Raw genomic sequence first — 27,049 nt, 5'->3', positions numbered from 1 at the left:
GTAATATTTAATAGTGATCCCTTATAGAACATAAGAAGTTTGTAGAATAGATAAACACTTACTACTGGCTGCCACCATAGCTGTATGTGTTGGGGGAGTAGAGGATTTATCGCACACAGCGGTGGAGATACGATCTGAGAGATAACATCATGTGTATATTCACACTGTGCTGATTGTTTTTACAACCAAACAGTAGCTGTCACATCACTGACACACGGGCTGTCATTAAATGAACTGTCACTATTACTGTAAATGATCGGAATATATGAAATCTATAGACTAGGAATGTACAATAATATCACATACAGATATGTAGTCGGATGTGCAACTAAAATATGAAATTTTTCTGTAACGAAATTGTTAATTTCAATTAATATAAATTGTTATAAATATAATTAAACATGTAAATTATAAATATGTACATATGTAAATTATATATATTTATATACATACAATTATCAAAGTAAATGTTATATAGAATATCTCAGTGTGTAGATATAATTTACATATATTTGAATTCGATAATTTCGTTAGAAATGACTTTCACTTTGTATCCGTTTTGTGCTTTTTTCCCCAATAAAACAATGACTCAGCTCACAAAGGCATATCTTGTACTCTGTAGCTGTATACATAAATATACTGTAGCAAATAGTAAAGACGGGAGACGAATCTAGAAGTAGTATTACATCCAGCATATACAGTCACAGGACAGGAGTGATCTTGAAGTTTTTATTAGTCAGTATTCAGACGTGGAGGGCCAGCTGCTGGACACAGCCTGACCTTGGCACTATTATACATAGAACTTTTAGAAGAGACATTATATAGTTTAAATAATTTTTTGTTCACTTAGTGACAAACATTCAGGCAAAATAAAAATAAAAGAAGATGGCTACATCTTATATGAAATGTACCTTCTAAGTCCGATTGCTTCTTGTGACTGGATTCACATTGTCTGGAAGGAGAGAGTTCCCCCCTCTCCTCCTGTGCAACGAAATGTCCCTTCTGTAGACCAGACAGATCCCTTTAGAAGGGGCGCTGGGCCTTGGTCCCCCTATAGGATACAATGGAGCCGCTTTACAGTCCGGATCCCTGGAAAGAGGTGTGATATAGGGGGGGCAATAAATACAGGGTCTAGATGCCCCTCACCCCCATGTCCCTAATGTGCAATGTAGACAGCAGGTCCCCAGGAGAGATTATTGCTGAAGTGATCTGACCAGAGAGCCCAATGTCTGATCTGCAAGTGCATTAGAAGTGTGTGCTGTGTCACTACTCACTATGGGGCTACATGGCAATGCCCTTTCATCCTTTGGCCAAGTCCTGTGTGTGCCCCGCTGCCCTCATAGCTTATCCAGGCTCTTGGGGTTGGTGAGGATCTCCCGGGCCAGTCTCCACGTCTGTTTGGCCGCACTCTCTAGTGCAGAGTGGGGTTTGCCCTGGAATAGGTCGAGGTTGGGCAGGAAGTAGTGCGGGCACCTGCGGCACTGCAGGCAGGAGATGAGCTGCAGCAGGATGCCATTCAGCCGGTCCCCCAGGCACGCCTCGTCCCAGTCCGTCTCCCGCGGGTGCTTCTCGCACTCGTACAGCAGCAGGGTCTTCATGTGGTAGTTGTTGAGGGGCTGGCCGGGAAGCTCCAGGTGGCGGTCCCGGAGGGTCTTGAGGATGGACAGGCACTTGTTCCTGCAGCCCCCCAGCAGCAGGCGGTTCTCGGCCTCGGCGAACTGCAGCACCCAGGCGTCGCTCTCCGCGGAGCTCTGCTTGCCGGTCAGGGAGTAGCACTCTTTGGAGAGGAGGTTGAAGCCCTCAGCTTTCACTTCTGCCACTCTGTTGGGGCCCGGCCATGGGATGTGGGGCAGAGGCCACTGAGCCGCGCTGCGGGGCCAGATCCCCGTGCACTTGAAGGCTGGAGTGATCTGCACCACGTAGCGCTCCCTGATGCGGAGCCGCACCTCGCTGGTGTCCGCGATCATCTTCACCACGTCCCGGTAACTGCACTTGTCCACGGCCTGAGCCACCAGGGTCTGGAAGCGGGAGCGGATCTTCCTGGCCGAGAGGTAGCCGGAGGCCGTGATGAACTCCACCCAGAGGGACATGCTCCTCTTGCGGCCATCGCTCAGCTTCAGCACGGCGCAGCCCGGGAGGGAGCCGTCATCCACAAAGTTGAAGACCCCCATCTGGTTGAGGTAGAGGACCACTTCAAACTCGGTGGGAGACACCACCTCCAAGCCCTCATAGCGGGCATCGATCTCAGTGAGGGAGCTGATGAAGCGGGGCTCCTGCACCTCCACCTCCTTCAGCACGTCGGACACTACCTTGCACACCTCCCGGATGGTCTTGGCGATGGCCGCCTTCCTGGCCTGGCAGCGCTCCGTGTAGTACTTGTTGAGCTGGTAGACCAGCTTGGCCTGGGCGGCGATCATGTTGGGGCACAGGTCCGGGCTGTACACCGGTGGCTCGCAGTACGTTGAGGGATCCAATGCTTTGCTACGAGGTGATCTTGGTGAGGAGAGGTGACCAGTGGTGGTGCTGGTGAGGAGGAGGGGGATGACTGCTCAGGTCCTGTCAGCACGCTGCGCCCACTGGCATACTCAGGCTCCCCGCGCTGCTCTGGTCCCTGCAGCAAGTTTCCCCTGGTGCAGGAACTCTAGTTGTAGGCCCAGGCTGGCACATGCAGGGGTGGTACAGGCTGCTGGCGCCCACCCGACTATAGCTGAATGTCAGCACTAGTGCAGGAGTTGCTTAGTTTTATGAATGGTCCCAGGGCCCTGGAGGAGGGCGGGGCCTGCTCCCTACAATAGAACGCTGAGCTGTCATCGCTGCAGCCAATCAGCGTGAGCGGCGGCGGCCCCGGACCGCGCGTGAGGCGCGCACAGCCCCGCACAACCTACACACCTACCCTGCATCCTCATCACCTGCACACCTACTCTGCATCCTCACCACCTGCATACCTACCCTGCATCCTCACCACCTTCACATTGCCCCGCACACCTACTCTGCACTTTCACCACCCTCACACTGCCCCGCACACCTACTGTGCACCTTCACCACATGCACACTGCCCCGCACACCTATTCTGCATCCTCACTACCTGTACAATGCCCCGCACACCTACTCTGCATCCTCACCACCTGCACACTGCCCCGCACCTCTACCTTGCATCTTCACTACCTGCGCTGCTGAATGCTGCACGCCCGGGAGCTCCAGCTCCTGTCACTGAGGGACTACTAGGTAGACTCCAGCCGGGGTGGTGGATTGTGGGGGGAGGTTTGTAGTGGCTAACAGCTCCGGTGATGGGCACTCTACGCCTGGGGCCTCTTGGTCCTGCAGGAAGGGGTTAACACGTGGCATCCATTCTCCTTTTATTACACATCTGTTTCTGGTTGACATCAGTCTGATCAGCCAGGAACAAAAACAACAATAAAAGCGGAACAATCCTTCATGTAACTGTCTCTCCATTATTATAACTGGGAGTAGTAGATATATAATATGATGTATATGTATACACACACACTACATGTACACTGGCTATATGCTCAGATCATGCCGGTGCCATCATATGTGGAGGGGAAGCTGATTGGCACAAACAGACTTCTTTTCTCCTGACTTTAATGTCACAATATCCTGGCATTATCACTCCCTGGTACTGGCACATGTGCCTGCTCTGTAGTGAACTCTACAACTTATTACTTTAATAGCATTTTCTATGTATTTCATGTGATTGTGTAAGTTATCAGTGGTATACACCTGTGTGCATGCTGGAGGCAGCTCTACATCTATCTATCTATCTATCTATCTATCTATCTATCTATCTATCTATCTATCTATCTATCGTACAATAAATATGTCCGCCTGATTTAATGACTAGCTAGCAATACATGAACAATTATTTATTGGAGGGGTAAAATAACGCTGTGTGTGTATTTGTGAATACTCATGTGCATTATATGTTTTGATGCTTTCGATGATCTGTTCACATTTATTTCTCTGGAATTGTTTTATATATTTATACATTTTTATATATTTATACATTTACTTAGTGGATATTACATTGTACAGAACCTCGAAAGATGAGGTAGCAATATGAGAATAATAAATGTATCAGCACGAAAGCTTGTCATTTGTGTATCTAAATATATGCATATGTACATGTACGTGTGAGATATATATATATATATATATATATATATATATATATATATATATATATATATATATATATATGTGTGTGTGGAATGTACATTATATTTATATTTTTTTGTACTATGGAACTGGAAATGTGTATCTACATGTGTGCTATATATACGTGTGTAGCATAGGATACTATGCACGTGTGTATTTATGTATGAATAAATAAATATATATTTCCATAATATACGTGTGTATATATATATATATATATATATATATATATATATATATAGTAACACTGTGTCTGGTATGATTTCTTCTACTCTTCGTGCTGTCCATATGCAGCAGACTTCCATCTGCTGACGGCTGGCATACATGCTGCTGTGGGCATCCCATTGCCTGGGTGTAATGCGGCACAGGTGGAGGGGAATGTGTTGCAGACCAGAGAGGAGGAGGAGGCGGCGGCAGTGGGCACCCTGTCCTTGTGTTATTAGGTGATAATAGTGTAAGACCCCCTCCCTCCGTACATAGTCTGCTGGTCTCCTCTGTACTGCTGTGGTACCCGGCCTCATCCTGTCAGCAGTGGGAGCTGAGCTGTCACTTCTCCCGCCGGACTTCGCCTTCATCTTCAGGTTTCTCCTTGGGCTCTTATTGTTGTATCTTCAGGAAAGTTTCCTCCTGTGCTGCGGGTCCGGGCTTCCTCGTTCTTCCACATCTGCTCCTGCCCTGCGCGGGAAATGCGTGTGAGGTAGCGGAGTGTACCCGGCTGTGCCATGTATGTGCCGGGGCGCGCTGCCATTATATGGGCACCGGCTCCTGCCGCGGTTCTTGTCTGTGTGACGGGAAACGCCATATCATTGTATATTGCTAATGAATAGACTAGGGAGAAGAGGCAGGATATATGTGTATATATAGAGGACTGTACGTATGGATATATAGGGACAGGACTATCCCCACCTGTCACCTCCATACATCCCTGCACAGCTGATGGACAGTGCTGCCGGCCATGGATGAGGCACAGCAGGGCGGCGAAAACCTACTGGATGGCAGCAGCAAATGTGCCCACAGTTCAGGGTGGTTGTTGTGGTGGTTTTATTTTTTTTAAAAAAGGAAATGCAAGATTCTACGTTATGTACAAGATTTTTACATATATGTATGTTAGATAGATAGATCTCTAGAGAGAGCAAGTATGTGTATATATATATATATATATATATATATATATATATATATATATATAATGTGTGTGTTGTGTATCCATATGTTTATAGTTTGTTTGCCATCTTCAAACGTTTAAATATTTTTTCCAGTATAAATATTTTTTTAAAACAATATTTAAAATTCAAATATTATTTTAAATAACTTATAATTGTAGTAGAAATATATTTTGTAATTTTTTTTATACATAATCATATTATTGATAGAAAAGAAACTAGATTTTTTTTTTATATTTGCACACATTTTCCCTTTTATACAATAATTCTAAACCTTTATTATCCGTATAGATGAATGAAGCCAATACTTTTTCTACAAAGTTTGTCTCAATTATCCAGACTCTCTAGTATACTATGTATTATAGTATATGTGTAATGGATTACACACAGGTCAGGATTATTAGAAGATGTATTTTCTCTGTTGTATTTGACGACTTCTAGTAAATTTCACGCTTAGTAACTGGCACATTGACCCACATGATGGCGATGTATAGAGTATAACTGAACGCTGAATTCATGTGCAGTAAATAGAGTTATGAATTTGTCAGAATTCTCATATTTTTGGGTTCATAATAAGAATAGTTGTTGAAGTTTACTAGTCTGGTGTTTTATAGCAGAAGTGTTCATGTGTTTTAGAGGATATGGTAACAGATAATCCTTTCTAGTGTCTGTATACCGTTCCGTTCCTAATTGTCCTTATGTTAATGGGAAACAATACTATTTTTTCATTATATTTTTCCAGACTTCAGCTAAATCCCGTTATGTAGAGGAGTCCATCCTCAGTGACCCGCCTACGCTGACTAGTGTTATTACGTATGCTTCTGGCTTTTCCTATTACATTTTGTTTTTATTTTTTTCACCAGCATTCCATCTACTGCTTTCTAGAAAAGTCTTCAGACAGCATATTATGTTATTAATGCCTTGAGTGGTGGATGGTTTTGCTACTCTTTAATATTCAATGTTACCAATATTATTTAGATGAACATGGCTAGAGATATCTTTCTAAAGCTGTTACTATTTAGCAGTCTTGAAAGAATAATTTAGCGTATTATACGGATATTTATTCTGAACTTTCTTTCTATCATTTCTAGAGTGGTATGAAAGCAGTGAATGTGCATTTGCAGCATTTCATGTTTATTCCACTATATGGTAATAGACGCTTTATGTATTCACTGTTCCTACATTCACTTCTCTGTACGCGATGCAAATTTCTTGCATGCCAGGAAATAAAATAGCACCCCACATGGGAGTTATTTTCTACACAGGAAGGTTATGTAGCTCCAGTATACAGCATGTTATGTCAGGTATATACAGAAAAACATCCTTCTGCATATTAAAGTCCTAAAGGTATCTCATTTCCCAGCTATATGAAAGGAATCATTTTTAGTGATGAAGAGAGAATGGAAACCTTTCCCTAAGTTGAAGTCCGGATGTAAACCAGCTGTCTAGGCCTAGTTCTGCCAGTCTGTCTCTCTTCTGTTTTCTTCTTTCTATCTCCTTTTATTATCTTTGGATCCTAAGGAGTCTTTCTGATTTTCTGCCTGGTTTTGTCTGCTATTGGGGCCTGGTTTGGTGGGATGACATTAACTCTGGATGGAGTGGAAGCACTTTGATCTATAGCTCTGCCTGCTTTCAGATGATTTGCTCCCTGGATCTGGACACTCTCCATGCCCTTTCACTTCACTATCAGATAGGGACAGATAATGAGTGGAGGTGCTACCAGATGCATAGTTCATCACTGTATCAGGGCTGTACACAGATCCATCATGGCTCTATGAAACCTACTTTTTCTGCTGATCTTGCTTCTTTCCTCCTGTAATACTACAGCATGCTCTTTTCTGCTGTGCTTCACTCTCTGGCCTTTTGGTATGTGCGTTTAAATATGGAATCCTCTCCTAATTTTATGTGCTTGATCTTGTCAGGGGAGAAAGCCTTGTGATAACCTCTGTCACATGGTATGTAGAAGACCATGCAAAGCACAGATATACACCAGTGATGAGAATGACTGTTGCCAGAGAACTAATTTACTAATTAATAAACTGTCTTAGGTAAACTAATACATTTAATTCAGATTTTTTTTTTTAACAAGAATATGTTAAGTGGCACTTGCCAACATCGGTCATCAATCTGTGGCTTGACAGCAGTAGTCATCAGTCTGTGTCCCTTTAGCTCTTGTACAGTCAGAACTGGGGAGCCACAAGTTGCAGCTCTCTGTATAAGCAGATCCTTTTCTTCACTGTGAGCTACATTTAACTTCTAGTGGTGGTCAAAAGCTACATTCAATAAAAAAAAAAAAAAACCAAACATAAAACTAAACATTGAGAAATTTATGAAATTGCAAAGATTTGCAGATATTTTACTACATCTGTACCTGTGGTATTCTACTCTACCACCCAAATCTGCACTACTTCGAGGTTCGGATACATATCCATGTTATGGCTATAACTGAGGGTGTCTTTGCCGAGCCATTGGTTGGGGGCCACTGCTTTATAGGATTCTTGAATATGCAACAATCATGATACCTGACCAGTGTTCACAGCTATTTTCTCTATTCATGTTTCCTTTTACATACTTGTATAACAGCCAAAATAACCCTTCATAAGTTAGTCAGGCATTGTCCGACTCTCTTTTCTAATGAGAGGTGTTTTTTTGTGTGTGGTATAAGACATTTGATATATTTGGACACCGAATATAATCTGGTAAAGTGAATATTTAATCCTCTTTTAGAAATAATGTTTCTTTTGTATTTCATTTCACAGATGTGTATTTAAAATTTATACTTGTCATAAATGATTTAATTTAATATTGAGGGAATTTGTCATTAATCACTTGCACATTTCCATTTACTTCTTTACAAGCCCCTTGTATACGTAGAATAAGAGTTCAGTAGAGTGGACTTAGTGAGATTTGACCATTAGCAGTATAGTTAGTCAATGTAAATTCTATTGTGTGTGTGTGTGCGCTTTTATTAGCTGCTTATGTGTGTAGTGTTAAAGGGGCTCTATCAGCAAAATCATGCTGATAGAGCCCCACATATGTGTGAATAGCCTTTAAAAAGGCTATTCAGGCACCGCTAAAGTTATATTAAACTACCCCCCAGTTTTAAAATAATGCCCTAAAAAAGAATGTGTTCTACTTACCCATTGTGCATGGTGGGCGGGCATTCAGGGTCCGCCGGCTTCTTCATCCACGCCTCCTCTTCCTGCGATGTCCTCGGGTCCCGTCTTCCTCCGGCGCTCGCGAACTGACATTGCTTAAAAAATGGCCTGGGCAGTAGCCGTAGTAGAAGCAGCATGCTACTGATCTACCTTATGATGCTTATTTCCTTCTCTTAGGGCTAGTTGGCTTAAGACATGTTCAGTCTAATAGCCACAAATCCTCCTTTATACATTGTTTTGGAGTTGTACATCAGTTTATTCATATTGGTAGGTAAATATGGTGGTCTTACATCACATGCCTGGCAATAAGGTATATGACCACTCTATACAAAATGGTGGCATTTTGTATCAGATCTACAGCACTGTGCAAATGTTTTAGTAGGTGTGGAATAATTCAAAGTAAGAATGCTTTCAAAAATGTGTTAATAGTTTTTGTCAATTAACAAGATATAGTAAATGAACAAAACAGAATTCTAAATCACATCAAATCATGATCAATTCTTCTAGGTACACTTGCACACTGTTTTTGAAGCCTCATCTTTGTACAACTAACCAAAGGTCTTGCGTGGATGTAGTCTTGCTCAGATCTTTCTCTCTCCATGTAGTCCCAGATAGACTCAATGATGTGGTGATCAGGGCTCTGTGTGGGCCATATCATCACTGCCGGGGCTCCACCTCCAAAGGGTTATCCCCCTAAATATTGGTTTTGATTTAGATTTCTCTTTTCTTCATTCACTTTGAATTTTGTTTTGTTTTTTTTTTGACAAAAATAAACTAAACAGCATTTTTTCATACCTGACTAAAATTTTTGTTTGCACAGTACTGTACTGGAATGATCAGATAGGGTGCCAATATAGCTTGGAAATAGAAATGGAAGATATTATAGGTGTTAGCTTAAAGAGGACCTTTCACCTCCTGGGATACACCGCTAGAATGCAGACAGTGCGCTGAATTCAGTGTACTACCGGCTCTCCCGTTCTGTGCTGGTACCGCCGGTGATACTGCCCAGCCATGACGCTGAGCGATTAGGAACGCCCCCCCCCCCCCTTACTCCTGATAGTACTTTTCCATAAACCAGTACTTGGGGGTGCCCCCTCACAGTACAGCGCAATAGACGCTACTGTGAGAAAAGGCGTTCCTGACTGACTGTCAGAAAGGTCTTTCTGACTCTGAAGCGCTATGGTAATGGCACCAATACCTCTTCATCCGGGGCACAGAACGGGAAAGCCGATAGTGTGGTGAATTTAGTGCACTATTGGCTTTCTAGAGTTGTATTATACCGCGTGTGCCCTAGGAGGTGAAAGGTCCTCTTTAAAGGGTTGTCTGGGCAAAAATTTCATATTTTAAATAGGCCGGGGGAGGTAAAAAAAAAATCGTACTCTTCCCTCCGGTGCTCTGTTTCCTCCCGTTACAATCCGGTCCTGCTGGTCCATTGTCTTCTGGCAAAAGTCTCCTCTGCAAATGACTGCTGAGGCTAGTCAGCAGCCTCTGCAAAGGACAAGTGACCCTACCTGTGACATCCCAGGACTACTTACTGATGGTCACAGAAGAAGGGATCCAGGACGTCACAGCCGGAGAGAAGTTTCACTTCTAGAAGACACCGGAGAAGCGGGTTCCTGGACAACCTCTTTAAACATTCTTTAGCTAAAAGAAAAGTTTTTCTGTGTACAGACTATACACTGTAAAGGCACTGTGTCCACTCTGTCACCGGAGATGCGGACTGACATCTTTTTTTTTCCTAAAGTAAATTCATCAATGGCAGAATGGCTGTTGTCCTTAGCTGCTGTCCTCACTTAGTCAGGATGACAGGGAAGTATATAGTGTCCATTAGTTGATCATCAATAGGGACTCTGTAGGATTCCCTAATCTAAAGATTTGTCTGTATTTTACAACCATCTTGCTACTGAGAGACATATCATTAGCTGTTTATAAAGGGCATTAGAGGCTTAAAGGAGGATCCGTCACCTCCCCTGACACTTCTATTCCCCATGATACAACAATTCTGAAACATATATTCTTACACATATTGGATATTCTCAGGATTTTGGATTCCTCTATTACTCCTGAATAATTATTGAATAAACTCACCATTCACCTTGTCAAATGGGTCTATCCCTGCAGATTGACGCAGTCAGCTTTGATTGGACAATGTCAGACTGTACAGGGACACATGGCCAGTTTGTAAAACCCAGTAGCCAATATATTCGTAAATTTCTAGGAGGAATAACAGAGGAATGGCAGAATGCTGACTTCTAATAAAATATACTCATAAATTTATTTAATGAACAATACAGGTTTTTTTTTTCTAAAAACAGACATATTAGGAGAGATGACAGATCCTGTTAATGGTAAATCTCTGCTTTTTAATATTGTATTATTTCCACAATGAAACACTTAGCACCCATTATTATCTTAATACACCAGAGCAATTGTGTATGTCAGAGTACAATGCAACCAGACAAACGGGCAGTAGATTTTTCTGTCAAAATTAAATTTTCAGAAGATTTTTTTTTTTTTTTGAAGACCAAAGTTTTTGTAAATTATAATTCTCATCGCTTTTTTTTTTTTTTTTTTTTGATGTGCAACTCTTAATGAAAGTGTCCATGGAGGGGCAAAAAGTTGGTGAATCTTTGTTTATAAGGCTTCAGTAAGGAATTCCATGTGTCGTGACTGAAGGGTTCTTCTGTTGTGTGTTCTAGGGCTTGCCCCAACTGATAACACCCTTGTTGGCGTGAAAGTGCAATGCAAATTATGACAGTTACAACTCTCTGTTTTGTTTAACTTGTCAGTGGATTTCCTGGCTTTGAGCCCATGCAATGGTGTTTCCAGCAAGTCCATACTCGCCCTAAATTGGAAAGGTCACATTTATACTGGCAGGCCTAGGCAGGGCCTAATTGATGAGGAGGGCAGAGACAGAATTTACTGTTCTGCTGGCTAGTTTTATATCGTTGTCCTGAAAGCATTAGGCAGTGGGAGCCCTTTCTCATGTAAAGGCCGACCCCGGACAGAAACTGGCAATCAAAGGAAGCAGTCACAGGAACCAGTGCAAGCAGGCTATTGATTTTTCTGTTAAGTCTAAGTAGTTTGTTGGATGGGTTATGGGTGACGGAGGCAGATATGTTGTTATTGATGATTTCTAGAACACTGGTGACATGACAGGCTCATATTTTCTTCAGCATTGACATAATGCAACCAGTAGTGTTTTAATAAATCCAAAACTCCTTTACAACAGTACTGCCAGAGGAAAGCATCCTTATAGTTACAAGAGTGCTGTAACTTTTCAAGTTCATGTAATATTTATATGTTTAACACTATATATATATATATATATATATATATATATATATATATATATATATATATACACACACATACAAAAACTCCAGCAGAGTCTTAAATGGAGATTCTTTAATGGAGGCCAAAAAACACCATGTATTCTCCCTCACAGGGGTCTTTGTTGCATGCAGTATAATTGTAGGATACAGTGTAGTGTGTGTAATAAACAATATATAATTATGGGAAGGTTTGGGAAATTATGACCAAATTCACAATCTGATTTAATTGAACATTTTGCCTTCATTATAAAAAATTAGCAATTTACATGCCACGCCCTCTATTTATATGCCATCCCATGTCACTGAATTTTGGTATCAGATATTCTGATATCAGCAAACTTGTTTGGATCGTGTACAGTTAGTGATATATCCTTTAGCCAGTGTAAGAAAGGATGGCACAGATGTAGAATAAATGAAATAACTGGTGTGCAAGTTCACATCGATTAATGGGGCTTTGGGTTGTGATTAGTTGCCCAGCCCTAGTGTGTGTTGTGTGTGGTTCTATCTATCTGTAGAGAGATTTCCTACATGAATTTTAATAGGCCAATCTTTTACTCATTCTCAGTTTGTAGCTAGCCCAGTTTTCTGTAACCTATACAGAAAATCTATAATTTTATCTAAACTTTGTGCATTTTGATAAATGGTGTCACTGTTTCCATTTCTACTTATGAAGTGGTGTGTGCTTTGAGTTACATGTAACGTGAGATTAACATTAAAATACACCAATTTACCTTGTGAATAAAAGTTCTGAATAGCCATGTAAAAAGTCTGGAGTTTATGCCACGAAGATACAAAACAGCAACAGCTCTGCGCTTCCTTGAAATATCGTCGTGCAATTAAGATGTTTGGACTCCACATAAACACAGCATGCATAAATAGTTAGAGGAAGGTTAAGTTACCACTGAATGGTTTGGGTTTAACTTCACCCATGTTGCTCTGCATTTAATCAGAGTACACCGCCACAGCAGCACACCAGTAACACATTGCCATTCCTAATCCGCTTTTAATTCCTGGTTTCCTTTTCCTGATTTCAATGCCTTAAAATAGGAGACTATAAAATGGCTCTTAAAAGTTGTGTGCACATTATGATGGAAATCTTCATAGTTTGTCCCTGCTGCATTTACCACTGAAACAATGAAACGCAGTCCCTTACTGCAATAATGAACAACATGCCTTGGGTTAATTACAGTTTATTAGGGGTATATAATAAAAGGAATAGATAACATTTTTCAGAGTTATGACTTGTTTTGACGTTTAAATTGGTAGAAGTTTTTATTTCCGCCTATTAAGTGCAGACTTTAAAGAAATGCAGCAAATTACATCTATGCTAAAATAGGAAAACGGCCTTTTTTTCTGGATGTTCTTTAACATATGACCAGGTTATATCGTATGTAAAAGTTACAACCTTTATTTATTCATTTCTCTTGCTTGCTTCAAACCTTTTACAGTGTGTACTTTTTTTTCCACTTCCATGTCATGGTAAAATGGCACATGCTTTTGATTGACTTGCAAGTAAAAAAAAAAGCAAAGCAAAATGAAATAAAGCAGGAGACTAAATGTTTTGAAAAACTTCCCTTAAATAATTCTTGTGCTGGTCTCTTGTATAACATTGCTTGTGATATTACACAGGGCTGCCTCAGAAGAGCGCTGCCGTGTTCGGAAGCTGCACTGGCCGGTCAAGGTTCTTGCATGGATTCATTTGTGATATGTGATCGTTTTGTTGAAAACTTTTAGTGAAATATGGCAAATGTGGTCAGTAATTCTTTTACAGATCAATTTTCAAAGATATATAATGAGTTTTTATGGTCTTTTTTTCTTTGCTTTATCTTTTAATGTGTGGTCTGGCCTAATTTATATATCTGTACTGTTTACTCACCTTTCACTTTCCTACTAAAGCACAACTACAATTCTCAGCATGATGGAGTTGTAATCTAGCTACAGACGGAAAGCCGCAAATCCTGAAGCACAGCACTTTATAATGCATTCTAGTTTAGTGAATTTCTTATGGATATTTAAGCTGGCGATACGCGTACTATGGAATAATATCTTGACCACTTCTGATTATTACTTTAAAATTCTACAAGGACAACTGTTTGATTTTACAGCAGGCAGCCTGTTGTCAGCAGTGATTTTTTTTTTTTTTTTTTGTCAGCAATTATGGCTGATTTTTTTTTTGCCACTTGGTGATTTATATCTTTTCTAAAAGAAAACTTTCCTGATCTGGTCATTTAGACAGGCGCATTGATGATTGCTTTATTTGTATGAATGATCCACTGTGTGATTGGTCATATTTGGGCTGATTCTAATCCTGCGTGGCCATGTTTACAAATGATTAAAAGATATAAGGGTCAACAGTAAAAAAAATACTAAAGCTACAAACAACATAAACATGTGAAAAACTAGTGCAGGAACCCACCAACCTACTACTCAAAAAAGGAGAGTAGACAAGTAAAAATTGGAGTAATTGTAATGTAAAATGCATGTGGCATTCTCAGTCCCCCATTTTGGTGATTTACAAAAGTTGGACCATTTGGCATTTACCAGTCTAGGATTTTACGTCTGTCCTGTCAATAGAAAATGGTTTTACTTAGGATATTGCTTTTAAAGGAATTATCAGCAATACAAAGGACAATAATTAAACAGAATATTTGAGCCATTTTGTATAGTATTGTTATATACAAAAAATATTTGTAGAAATATCACAGTTACCCCCTTGTGTTTAAAATGTATAGGCCGGTTGTCAAAGCGTTAGTCAAATGTGCCCAGTAGAATACAGTACAGCTTCTGTTGTATCCTCAGAAAAAAAAATGGGGCAGAACGTATTAGACATCAGTATTACCTTTTTCCTCAGAGAGAACGCTTAACATAGGCAGCTATACCACAGTAAAGGGTAGATATCCTTATATAGACTCTAAGCAGTAATTGGATAAGAGCCTCTATCCCTGTCCCTGATGAACAGGAGAGAAACAGTGATAAGGTATTTATATAATATTCCCTCTGGAGTTTGTATCAGGATGTCTACTACTTTCTGCTATAAATGCTGCTGCCCTTATTAGACTTTCTATTTGATGTGGAGGGAATAATTTGCATGTATCCTAATTGGTATATCCTTGCTTTCTTCACTGAGGATACTGCAGAAGCTGTACTGGACTTGTTTAACATTCAGAGTCCCACTAGAATGATCTGCACAGATCTATACATTTTGAACACTAGAGGCTGCTACTACAAGGATATATTTCTGCAAGGAAACTTTAAAAAAAAAATAATAATAGTACTTTACAAAGTTACTCAAATATGCATATTCATTTTTTTTTTGCCATTTGTGTTGATGGTACAACCCTTTTAAGTAGATCCAGGAGCTTGTACATGGAATTTATAATAAACAACTTCCATTTATCTTGTATGTCATTTTTCCCACTAATTTGGAGTCCCTCATTAAACTGGAAGGCCTTTGGATATTGATCAATTACCAAGTCATGTCATTCTATTGGTTTAGAATTACTTGCATGCTTAATTATGTCTAAGGGGACATCACAAATGGGATGTATGTATTCATGTTTATTGAAAGCCATCTTATTGGCATAGACATATATCGCCAAAACTATGACATATGACAATTTTAATTAAAGCAAATTAAGAAAGTAAATGTTTTTTAGGCCTAAGATATCTAATCTAATAACAAAGACTAGAACATGAATCAGCACAATAAATAGTAAACTCCTATATAGGTTATCTCTCATTTCATAAACATATCTCTTAAAGGGTTTTTCCACAAACATTTATTTATAATTGTAAGTAACTAACAAAGGAAACTAAGGAAACATTTTTGTGCACAAATAATTTTTTAAAATTGCAAAGTTTTAAACATTTTCTCTAACCATCTTAGGGGTGACTGTGTTGATTGGTTGCCAATGGACTTGACCATGAAATTTTCACTTTCTGGCATTTGTTGGTATCCCAGTCATGATCACCTTATTGTGGCCAGGTTATCTCAGACATGTAGTGTCCCTACTTGGTAACCTATCCACAATAAAGAAATCATGGCTGAGTATCTGACAAGTCACAGAACATGGAAAGTTCCTGCATTCGTGGTCATATTAATTGGCAACTAATTTAACACAAGACTGTCACTACCAATATGGTTAAAGAAAATCTTTCAAAAAAATCTGCAACATTTTTTCATATATGTCCATTTGCAAAAATCTTTTACTTACAAGTTTAAATATGTTTATTTTCATGGGAAACCTTCTTTTAATCTTTTTTATTTATTTATTTTTTTTTATCTTTTGAGTTCCTCATTTTTGTAAATACATGTATACATAATTTGATAGCCCATATGATGGTTCCATTTAATCCTCAATAGAAATCTTTATCCTTATTGTAAGCAGGGCATATTACCAGTAATGGGTCGTTCTTCCGCAGTCTGTTATACGGCATACAGTAGATTTCCTTTAATCTGGCAGGGCTGAATAAATACTTTATTTTCCATCAGTTCTGAGATGCAAGAAATTAAAATTCATATCTTGGATATTTTGGATTGCTCTTATACGCTGCTAAATTATGTTTGGCACATTGTACAATACTTAATATGAGCTTTATATATTAAGTCATACACTATTAGTGTTAGTCCAGTGTTCACGCTTTTTCAGTGTTGAAATCTTTTTTTTCGAAAATCTTGGTGTAACTCATGTTTTACACTACAGAAAAGATTTTACAACAGGTCCAGTCTATGAATACAGATTAAGATATAATCAAGGACATGATCTGACCACCATATTGTTTGGCCGTTGGGCCTGCAAGTGAGTCTGCTACTAAGATTCACATCAATACTCACTATTACATGGTCATCGAGACCCGAGAAATGAAGAAAGCAGTTGCACTACTGTAGATATTTTTAGGTTACGGTTGAAATGTTTCTACTGTACTGATATAATTGTGAATTATGTTCTATAAAGCGGGTGAAGAAAAGGTTATGCATTAGACACTCTTCCTTTTCTTAGATTCTCCTTGCAGCAGACTGTTCATCTGTCATTGGCCCAAATGGAAATCTACATTGGTACTCTGCTCAACCCTTTCATAATGATGACAAAGTATGAGGAGAAGCGGTATCAGGAGAATTATTCTGATTGTAAATATTCTCCCAACTTAGCCGAACAGGATAGGGGACTTCTTGCTTAATTTGTTTGGAAGAGCTAAATGACAGTGCCCAGATGGAAGCTGCTTCTGTTTAGTGAAATTTCTAATATTTATTGAGCTTTTAACATAGTACATGCAAATCTCATGACATTATGACCTTCCCTGCTTTCCATGTGACTTTTATGAGCTATGCAGCCAGATATCTAAACGGCATGTTTTTTTTTTTTGTTTTGTGTTTTCTGTCTGTGCTATTTCTATGTAGCCCCCTCATATGTATACACGGTAATGTTTCTGTCCTTCTGGAGTGTATAACCTGGAAACATCAGTGGAAAATCCTGTCCGATCACCATCGAGGAATGAAACGGTGGAAAGGAGACAAATTAAATTTTCATGAAAGAAAACCCTAATCAGCAGTGACAGTGGAAGAGAAAGATGATTGCCACTTGGTCATTGTGCAGAAGCACTTACTGTAGATTTGGTGTCAGAGCTTCTGTTAATGATGACTAATGTCTTTCTCTGAACAAGTGCCTTCTCCTGCTGCTGCAGCCGTACTGGGACTCACAACACAGGGGTTGTGCCTGGAAATAGGCGGCATGTGCTAAGACAAAGGCCACTGCTACATAGTCTGCATGCTCAGCTAGATTGTTGGATTGCTGATTCATAGAAAATCACACACCGCTAATTTTAAATGAACACCATGGAAAATAATAACAATAGGAAACCTTACCCCACACCTCCTGCATTTTGTGTGTGCGCCCTCTTCTTACATTTTATAGGTATGCACCATCGAGTTCTTATTTATATATACAATAGCTTTTTTTTCATAGGGTTGTGATTTTATTTCTTACCATTGCTTGTCTGTAAAGCAAAATGTTTAACCCATTGCTTTCAGAAAAATGTGGCTGCCATTTTACACCCTGAGAATGAGCACAAGACTTTAGATGCTTTATTTACTAGCCAATAATCGCCTAGCTTTAAAGTTCTTATTGGAAAATAGATCATTACGCAGTATGTCGTGTGCTGGGATGTATGTTATAGAAGGAGGAGGGAAAAAAGAAAAAAAAAAAACCCTGTACATGCTCCAGACATGAACTCATAATTGTCGCTGGAATTTTTGCCTAATCTAATCATGGCTGTAAGCAGACATGTATTTCTCAGAGCCTAGTGGATGGAATACAGTATTTTACCAGTAGTATTTCTTATGTAGTTATTTCTGTATTTATATTCTATAAGGTCACTGCTTGCAATGGTGCCGAGAACAAAAATCGCTCAAGTCACTCCTTGTCTTCTAATTCTCCTGATGTGAGACCTTTTCAGGGAAGCATTTCTGTTGCCTGTCATATTTCTCTAGTACATCTTATTGGTGTGACAAGCCTGGAAGAGCTTGAGAACACAGATGTCGTCGCAGGCAGACAATACTAATTACACTGGGATTTTTTATCCCCTCTGTCTGCATGAAACAGGCTGTGTCAAGGCTTGTCCACATGCGTGCAGCCTTTTAAATGGCCTCATAGTCCCCTCCTGCTGACTTTACTGTATTGGTAGTAAAATGGATTTTACCGAAGTCCCATTTAATGATGCATATAATAAAACTGAGAATATATTGTGCAGGGTTTCCATTTGTAGTACATATTCAATTTTTATTTTTTATTTTTTTTTACATTTACCTGCTCTGCAATAGAATGAAGGTCTGTTGGCAAGACTGCTATGTTAGAAAATGTTATTAGCTGCATTCACCGGCATTCCTCTGCAGTGTACTGCATTGTTTCTTAGGGGCTACATGGGTTAATTTGGGGTTACTCTGAGGCTAAAAGGTTGGGAAATGGAAGAGCCAATAAGGTTTGCCACAGATGCTGATAAAGCAGATACAGGAGCAACTTTATCAGAGATGTATTATGAGATAAATCTCTAGTCTCTGCCGTGCAGTTATAGTAATTATGACTAATGAACCGTCCAGTCTGGATAAAATGGCATGCCCACAGGGACTGTGTCCACTCAGTTGTGACTTATGCAAGCTGAACACAACATTGATGTTGCTCTACTTTCTGTTATCTAGCAGCATTATGTGTTTGGAGGCAATAATGAATATAGCTGTATATTATTTCTTATATATTTTATAAAAATATTTCTTCAATATTTCAAATAGTCTTGTGTATTTTTCTCTTTAATCTGCAGTATTTTGTCTGCATTTACCAGAGATTTAACAAAGAATAGAGAGATTATATTTTTAGTTGTGTTTCTACAATTTTCTATAAATATCATTATTTACCTGCACTTGCACAGTTGATCAATATGGTTTTATTTAATTATTATTTTAGTTGATTACGGCCTAATCGCATAATATAAAAATATGAAAAACAGCTGAAATTACATGAATATAATACGTTGGTAATAGACTCATGCTGAATACGTCATTTTGTCTTAAATTTCCCATGCTGCAGATTAATGCCATGTGCTACCCTGTCTGGCTTCAGTCACCTATGTTCACATACTGTTTGTAACGCTGCTGGACTCAGAACCCTGCAGTCTTTTTCTATTTTTATATCATTTAACAGGAGAATATATTAGACGTCTAGAACCTGAAATGCTCATTTTAAATGGAACCATTTTAATACGAAATGTAACTTCGATATTATTTAACCTGGCAGTATATGCAAGACATGGGTCCATTTATCACATTTGGTAAAGAAAAAACAACAAAAAAAAAAACCACTCACTCCCCCTCCCCTCCCCAAAACAGTAGATTGCAGGCAAACCAAAGGCTCCAAAGATTACTCCCTGTGTAGTGTTTATCATCTGCTGTATTATCAGACACACTGAGCCTGCTTCTTTGAGTCTCTATTACAGTGGGGAAAACAGTATGTCTTTAAGATTAATTTCTTATCTTTTTGTATGGAGATGGCTGGATAACTTGCATCTCGAGCATTGTAGCTGTGCATATTTTTGTGGAGCCCATCTATCACATTACGGCAAATCTACTAAATATTCCTTCTTCAATTATACACATTTTTCTCCCAGACGCCGCAGACTCTTGCTTTTGCTGGAATTTAAATTTTAAGTTTTACGTCCTTCATTCTTGCATTTTTATTTTCCATATATTTAAATCTGGAAATCTTTATTCCCAAACTGCAGTCGGCCACCTTGCATAGTTTTAGTTTACAGGAATGATATATGTATGTACCAAATTAAAAATTGCAACAGCTCAGGAAGTCTGGAAACTCAATTGAAGCTGTATTGTATTTGTTTAACATTGCAACTGCTCTGCTTAAATACAATTTATGGAACGCCTACAGTTGCATGCATGTCTTGGCCCACGGTTTCTCCATCATATTCTATTAATATGCTGTGCTTGAAATATATATATATATAAAAAAAACAAAAAAAAAACTTGATAGTCTTCAGTAGTTGATACCTTTTACAGCACTATGCTGTGCTTGCCAGAGAAAAGGCAAGATATAAGTAGCCTTTTGCTTATTTTAATGATCACTAACGTTTCCTAGAGGCCTCCTCATGTTAAATCTCATCTGTGAAAATATATTTTAGGGCTCTGACTAGCTCTACTCTTTTCCCTTAAACACTTTCCCCCTACCGTTCTCTAACTACGTAAAGGGTTTTATTCTGGGACTTTGCTAAGTGATGCCGTATTACTATTTCTTGTCCTAAGTTGTGTTTTCCTTTCTGCACTAATTAGAAATTTATTTTTATATTTACATTTATGATCCCAGAAAGGGTAAAGTAGGCCAACTCGGTGCTATGTCTTTCGTGACCATGGACCATGACCATGTCTTTTGTGACCATGGACCATACCTGTGTCTCAAGCTGTTGAAGGCAGGCGTTACCTAAGCAGCTGAATATGGCTGTTCATTGCGGTTTCAGTAACACCTATCTACTCTTATGACAGTTACAGAAAAAGTGCAGTACAGGCACGCTCAGCTTTTCCTGACTGACTCCTGGCCAGGGGACAGGGATCTAGAGTGTTATATTTCGATCTGAGCCATGCCACTTTCTACCACCTTAACTTATGTTTTATAGCATTCCTAAACCCCCCCCCCCCCAATCCTAAATTAGACCTTATGTATGGTTAGGAGGCCGACCTTGGTGTGACCACATTTATGGAACCATGGCATGAAGGTAGTAGGCAGGTTTCCTTATTGTGTTTTTCAGAGCATATATGGTTACAGCTAGGATGCAAAGGTTTTTTTTCTCTCCATATTAATTTACGTTTCTACTTGTTCTGTATTTAAAAACGCTGTCAGGATTGGGAGCAGCTGCATATAAATATCCCAATCCCTACTGTGTGTTCAAATGGTGATATGCTTGGAAATCATACAGGTAGAACTGTGATCTTGGTTTCCTATGAGAGATAAGAATCTCATATTTCATATGACATCAAAGGCACTGTTGGAATTGGCATGTTTATATGCAGTTCCCCCAATACCGACTGTTTTCAATTGATATAATCTCTGGAAATGATACAGGAAAAACAGTGACAGAAAAGCATTGTTCCATGTTTTATGACAGAGATCTAACTGCTTCAATTGACCCTTTCCCACCTCAGTTTCCCTGTGTTATTAGAGCCAATACACCCGTACTTTGATGAAAAGGGACAAAGTGGAAGCCAAAATCCATCAAGACTTAATCCCCACATTGTGAAAACACTGCATTTCGCCATGTGGCACTTTAGCCTCATGGAGTATAAAACAACTTTTATTCATATTTAGGTACACTTAACAGTAGACTCGCCCTACTATGCTTTATGCCCTCCTTGCTCTTGTCAGACATAGTACAGTTAGTACTTGGTTATAACTGATATTTTTCTTTTCCTGCCGAACTGTTCTACATTATTTACCTGAAGTGTTTACAGTTTTTATAGCATACTTCTTATGGAACGTTTTTCATTGAGTGAATTAGTTTGAAACTGAAAACTATATTTTGTGCATTTGGGATATTCCTATGTTATAGTGAATGACAGATCTCTGGAATATGTCATTAATGTATCATCAGTGGGGGTAAAATCTCTGAGATCCCAAATACTCCTCAAAATAAGACAGATACAGTGTTGGCTTATTGCTGCACCCCCTTCACTGTTTTTCCATTGGATTTGGCAGCTCCCTTACCTTTTTTTTAGGTTTCTGAGGACGGGATGTGCCATAATTTTATAAGATGGGATTACCCCTTTAAGAACGGAAACTATTAAAGAGGTTTTCTATAAAAAAAAAAAAAAAAAAAGGGCGATACATTTCAGATCAATAAGGGGCCAATGCTCAGACCTGTACTGATCAGGTAAACTGGGCTCTTTCGTTACCCATTTTGAATAGAGCTGTAGTTAGACACTACTTCAGCTATGTCTGGCCTTCCCATTGAAACTAATGGAGTGGTGCATGCTGTCTGACCGCTGCTACTTATGCCCTATCTTATGAATAAAGGGATCACTTGCTTTGAAGAAAAACCCCTTTTGGTATGGAAGGTATGCAAAAGTTAAAAAACAAACAAAAAAATAAAACGCTTTTTAATAGCTCTGTAGATGGTATAGCCTTTAATGGCCACAGCTAAAGCTTCTTTAAAGCTAAGAGTTTGATAGGGGCAGTGTTTCTAAAACATAATTTTTCCAAATCCGAAATTTCTATGCCAGAAATATTGAGCCTGCCAGTGAGAAAGTTTGCCTTTTTCCATTTGCAGTATATTTTCTGATGATTTCACCCAGTATTGATCTAATGAGAACCAGCACATTGTATCTCTTTGCCTTGCCTAGTATTAATTACAAAGAATAACAAAATTATTATTGGCACATAGTTTGCCCTCTGCTGTAAATTTTCTATATAACTGGCTTTTGTTTTTTCCCCAAAGTGATAATAAAATGTGTGTGTTTATGTACCTTGTGCTTTGCCAAGCACATATAAGCAAATTGTTGGTGAGGCAGATTTATCACGTTGAAGGAATTCTATGATTAGAATTCCTTTTTTAAACTAAATACACGTAGGAATTGCCTTTATTATACCGATCCGTGCCACCGCTCCTAAGAAATATCATCTTTCTTCCTTATTTAAATTAGTTTTCTCTCAGCATTGGGGAAGGGGGGTCCCAAGTGCTTCTTGAAAACTCTCCAGCGACGCCTTTGTCTTCTTATCCGCACCGCCTCTTCTCTCGCGATCAGCCATTTTCCTGTGGCTGAATAGGAGAGGCCACAAGAAAATGGCTGACTGACACACGCAGTTGGCACTTTTGGACGAAGACGCGATGGGAGGGCGAGAAAAGAAGACAGAGGCTTTGCTGGAGAGTTTTCAAGCAGCACAGGGGACACACCCAGTGCTACGAGAAAACTCATTTACATAAGGAAAATAAGAAGATATTTCTAAGGAATAGCAGCGCGGATCAGAATAATAAAAAGAGAAGAATAGCCTTTCTTAAGGATATTCCTACGTGTATTTAGTTTAAAAAGGGTATTCCAATGATGTGTCTTCTATCAAATATAATGGAGAGTAACTGTGAATGCATGACTATTGATTATGGTGGACCAGACACTTCTTGAGGTCATTTGGGATCCTTCATTCATGGGCCAAACACAATCTCCCATTTGTGTGTAAAAACTCTGTTAAAGTGTAACTAAATTTTTTGTCCTTTTTAAATCCATAGTGCAGGACAAGACAACACACTTTAATATAGTTTATTAAAGAAAAGTGTCTTTCTGCACTTATTTGCCTCCTTTTGCCATTGATTGAATCCATAAAATAGACATCTATGGAGAGGGGAGGAAGAGAAGTGCTCAAAGCAGATAGACACCTGCACTACACGGAGAGTGTACAATACAAATACTCTCTCGTCCACTGAAACAGGTTTTTGTGTCTGGCCTTTGCCCTTGACTACCATGCCCTTTACTCTCCTCCCTATGTGATGGGAAGGCCTGACAGGTCACTCAATTCCCTGTCCCCACTCCCCTTTTCATTCACACAAACCCCGCCCACCCCAAATCTGGTTTTCAGAGTAGCATCTTGCCTGCACAGCTCTGGATTGGATGTCCATCCACTATGATAAAATTAAAGAAAAAAATTGAACTAAAACTTTGACACATGAACTATTGATTTATAATTAAATGTACTTACGCTAAACGACAGTATACCACCTATTTATATAGAAAAAATGTTCTACTATAGGGTGTGCACAATAATCTTTCTTCTAAATACATGGCAAATTTTGCTTCTAATTTCCAATATGGACCAACTGGTTTATGCTGCAGACTATTCATACCTATGCACTAGCAGACTGTCCAGTTTCCTAGACTCTTAAGCTGGTGGATCAGAATGGAAAATAACCTCTCCCTTCAAATCTGTGGAGGATGGACCGCTCCCTCCTCTCCCCCAAAAGCAATGGAAGATGGAAGGCACTTGTTATGACACTTTGTCATCAGAATGCATTACATTATAAAATAGGGTGTGTGTGTCCCATCTGCACAGTCGCAGTAGATTAACAGTGTGCGTACATACAGAATGACACCATTTCTGAGAATTATATGAATTGTATTCTGCATTATTAGCAATTTTCCCTCTGCAGGCTTGATCTAGTGTGTAATTTTCAGTTCTCACTAGGCTAGTGGGCGGAGACTAGCTATGTTGTCCTTCATAGTCAGTACATGAATAGTGCGAACGAGGTTTCTGTGGATTATGAGGGGCCCATGGCCACCTAAATGTCTCATCAGCATCACAATTGTATGCTACTTAGTAGTGGCCTTCGGTGCCAGTAGAATTTAGCATGTACCTGTAAATACATGCACAGCTGCAATGAGTTTTCGCATAAACAAACGGGCAACATCATAGTGACAGCCGACATGACATAGTGAGGGAGCCTGCTGCTCTTTCTCAGTGAAGTCTCCCGTCCTCCTCCTGTTCCCCTTGGCTAATTAAAAATATCATTTTCTTCAGCTACACTCATCTTATTGATCCCTGGGTTTGACAGCATCCTGGGTGTGCATCATATGTATCACCCCAGCCCAACACTAGGCATTCACCAAGAATGAACATTCCTATGGCTTCTCATCCAGTTGATAATCGACCCATTTAAAACCTCCTGTAAAGCTTAATCTAGTGGGGGCCCTCAGACTTCATACAGCCCCATGCCCATGGTCATCTTAATCCATCCATGACTGCAAAAGCACGCTATTTTGCACTCTACTTCTGAGATATCATTCTCAGATATTCTAGATATGTTTTCTTCTTTTGTAACTCTTTAAAGGGGCTCTATCAGCAAAATTATGCTGATAGACCCCACATATGCGTGAATAGCCTTTAAGAAGGCCATTCAGACATTGCTAATGTTATATTAAATTATAACATTTTATAATTTTTAAAATAATACCCTAATAAAGAATATGATAATCATACCATATCGTGCGCTGGGCGGGCATGCACGGTCCAATGTCATCTTTAGCCACGCCTACATCTTTCTTCTTGCAGCGATGTCCTGGAGTCCCGTCTTCCTCGTCTTCTTCTTCCAGCATCATTGCTTGTAATCCCGCGCCGGCGCAATAGCAAGGGAACAGTAGCAGAGAAACTGAGCATACTGAGCATGCTCAGTTCCCCTGCTACTGTTCCCTTGCCACTCCTCTGGTCCAGTCTTCCTCGTCTTTAATCCCCTGCCGACGCAGTAGCAGGGGAACAGTAGCAGGAGAACGGAGCATGCTCCGTTCCCTTGCTACTGCGCTGGCACGGGTTTACAAGCAATGGCGCCGGAAGAAGACGACGAGGAAGACGGGACCCGAGGACATCGCTGAAAGAATGTGTAGGCGTGGCTAAAGATTAAGTCAGACCGTGCATACCCGCCCAGCGTGCACGATACGGTATGATTATCATATTCTTTTTTAGGGTTTTATTTTAAAACGGGGGTGGGGTAGTTTAATATAACATTAGCAATGCCTGAATGGCCTTTTTAAAGGCTATTCATGCGTATGTGGGGCTCTATCAACATAATTTTGCTGATAGAGCCCCTTTAATCTCTGCGCTGATGTAGCTTGTGTGTGTCTGTGTTGGAGAAAAAAGTATTACTAGTGAAAATACTGTAATAAAATATTGCTGCAGTGCCACTTAGTGCGATTTCTCAAGATGATCATCAGAGGATTAAAGTAAATATTGGTACACTGTCGGATGATTTACCTCCTGGCAGGTTATGCTTTTATTGTTGAGTCCTAAATCCCTGCTTTGGGATAATAATTTTCATACTCTTGATGTGTGAAGGTGAAAAAATGGAAATGTGTGTTCTGAGAAGATATTTCATATTGGAATTTGAAATGTACATTAGTGGCACAAGTATTTGATGTTTGCGCTGTTGTAATGTTCATTTTGAAACTAAAATGCAGTAATACAAAAGTAAAACATTCAGTAGATCCTGGACAGTCATATGATAAGTGGACATAATGCTGAGTGTTATGAATTGTTTAATGCTTATGTGAATCAAAAATCCAGTTCAGACAACGTTATGGTGTTTACCAAGAAATAAAACTTTGCTCCGCTTCCTTTCTTCCATAATGCACAAATGTATAGCGATCTTCTTCTCCCACAATTCTGGCATGAGATGGGAAGAAACACTGGTGCATCCCAGATGCCAAAGTTGGCAAAACAGCTGTCTGATGCCCAGCAAGTATCATACATGATTGTCATTTCAGATAGGAAAGAGGTGCTGCATAACTAAGCCACCTACCTAATATTGTGTAGGTCTCTTTCATGCCATGAAATAACTCTGTTCTGTTAAGTTAAATTCCACATAAGACCTCTGAAGGCATCTTGGTACTAAGACTTTAAAGGGGCTCTATCAGCAAAATTTTGCTGTATGAGCCCCACATATGCGTGAATAGCCTTTAAAAAGGCTATTCAGGCACCGGTAATCTTATTTTAAAACCCGCTCCCATTTTAAAATAAAACTATAAAAACATATATGTAAATCATATCTTTGCATGCACAGGGGGCGGTCGTGCACGATCCAACGTCATCTTCGGTCCCACCTTCCACTTCTTTCTTCTTCCAGCGCCGTCCTCCTGCCCTGGCTCTTCTCCGATTTTATCTTCTGTTCTTCCGGTGGGTTGCTTTGAACTTCC

The 27,049-nt window shown here is 39.6% G+C and overlaps 2 protein-coding genes across 3 annotated transcripts in view; one reads left to right on the top strand and one right to left on the bottom strand.

The window, feature by feature from the left end:
• LRBA (LPS responsive beige-like anchor protein) overlaps positions 1-27,049 on the top strand; it is a 426,487-nt gene that overhangs the window by 237,530 nt on the left and 161,908 nt on the right. The gene's annotated exons all lie outside the window — the stretch shown is intronic.
• MAB21L2 (mab-21 like 2) lies at positions 643-2,739 on the bottom strand. The gene has a single exon (XM_075287710.1). It carries the CDS (start codon positions 2,415-2,417, stop codon positions 1,338-1,340), a length of 1,080 nt encoding a protein of 359 aa, XP_075143811.1. The 5' UTR covers positions 2,418-2,739; the 3' UTR covers positions 643-1,337.

This window comes from Leptodactylus fuscus, chromosome 1, assembly GCF_031893055.1.
Source record: "Leptodactylus fuscus isolate aLepFus1 chromosome 1, aLepFus1.hap2, whole genome shotgun sequence".
Classification (NCBI taxonomy): Eukaryota; Metazoa; Chordata; class Amphibia; order Anura; family Leptodactylidae; genus Leptodactylus; species Leptodactylus fuscus.
The sequence above is the reverse complement of the archived record's forward strand: the minus strand, read 5'-3'. Positions and strand labels throughout refer to the sequence as shown.

Excerpts from the sequence above, each read along its gene's own strand:
- MAB21L2 (XM_075287710.1), bottom strand. The coding sequence starts at position 2,417 with ATGATCGCCGCCCAGGCCAAGCTGGTCTACCAGCTCAACAAGTACTAC.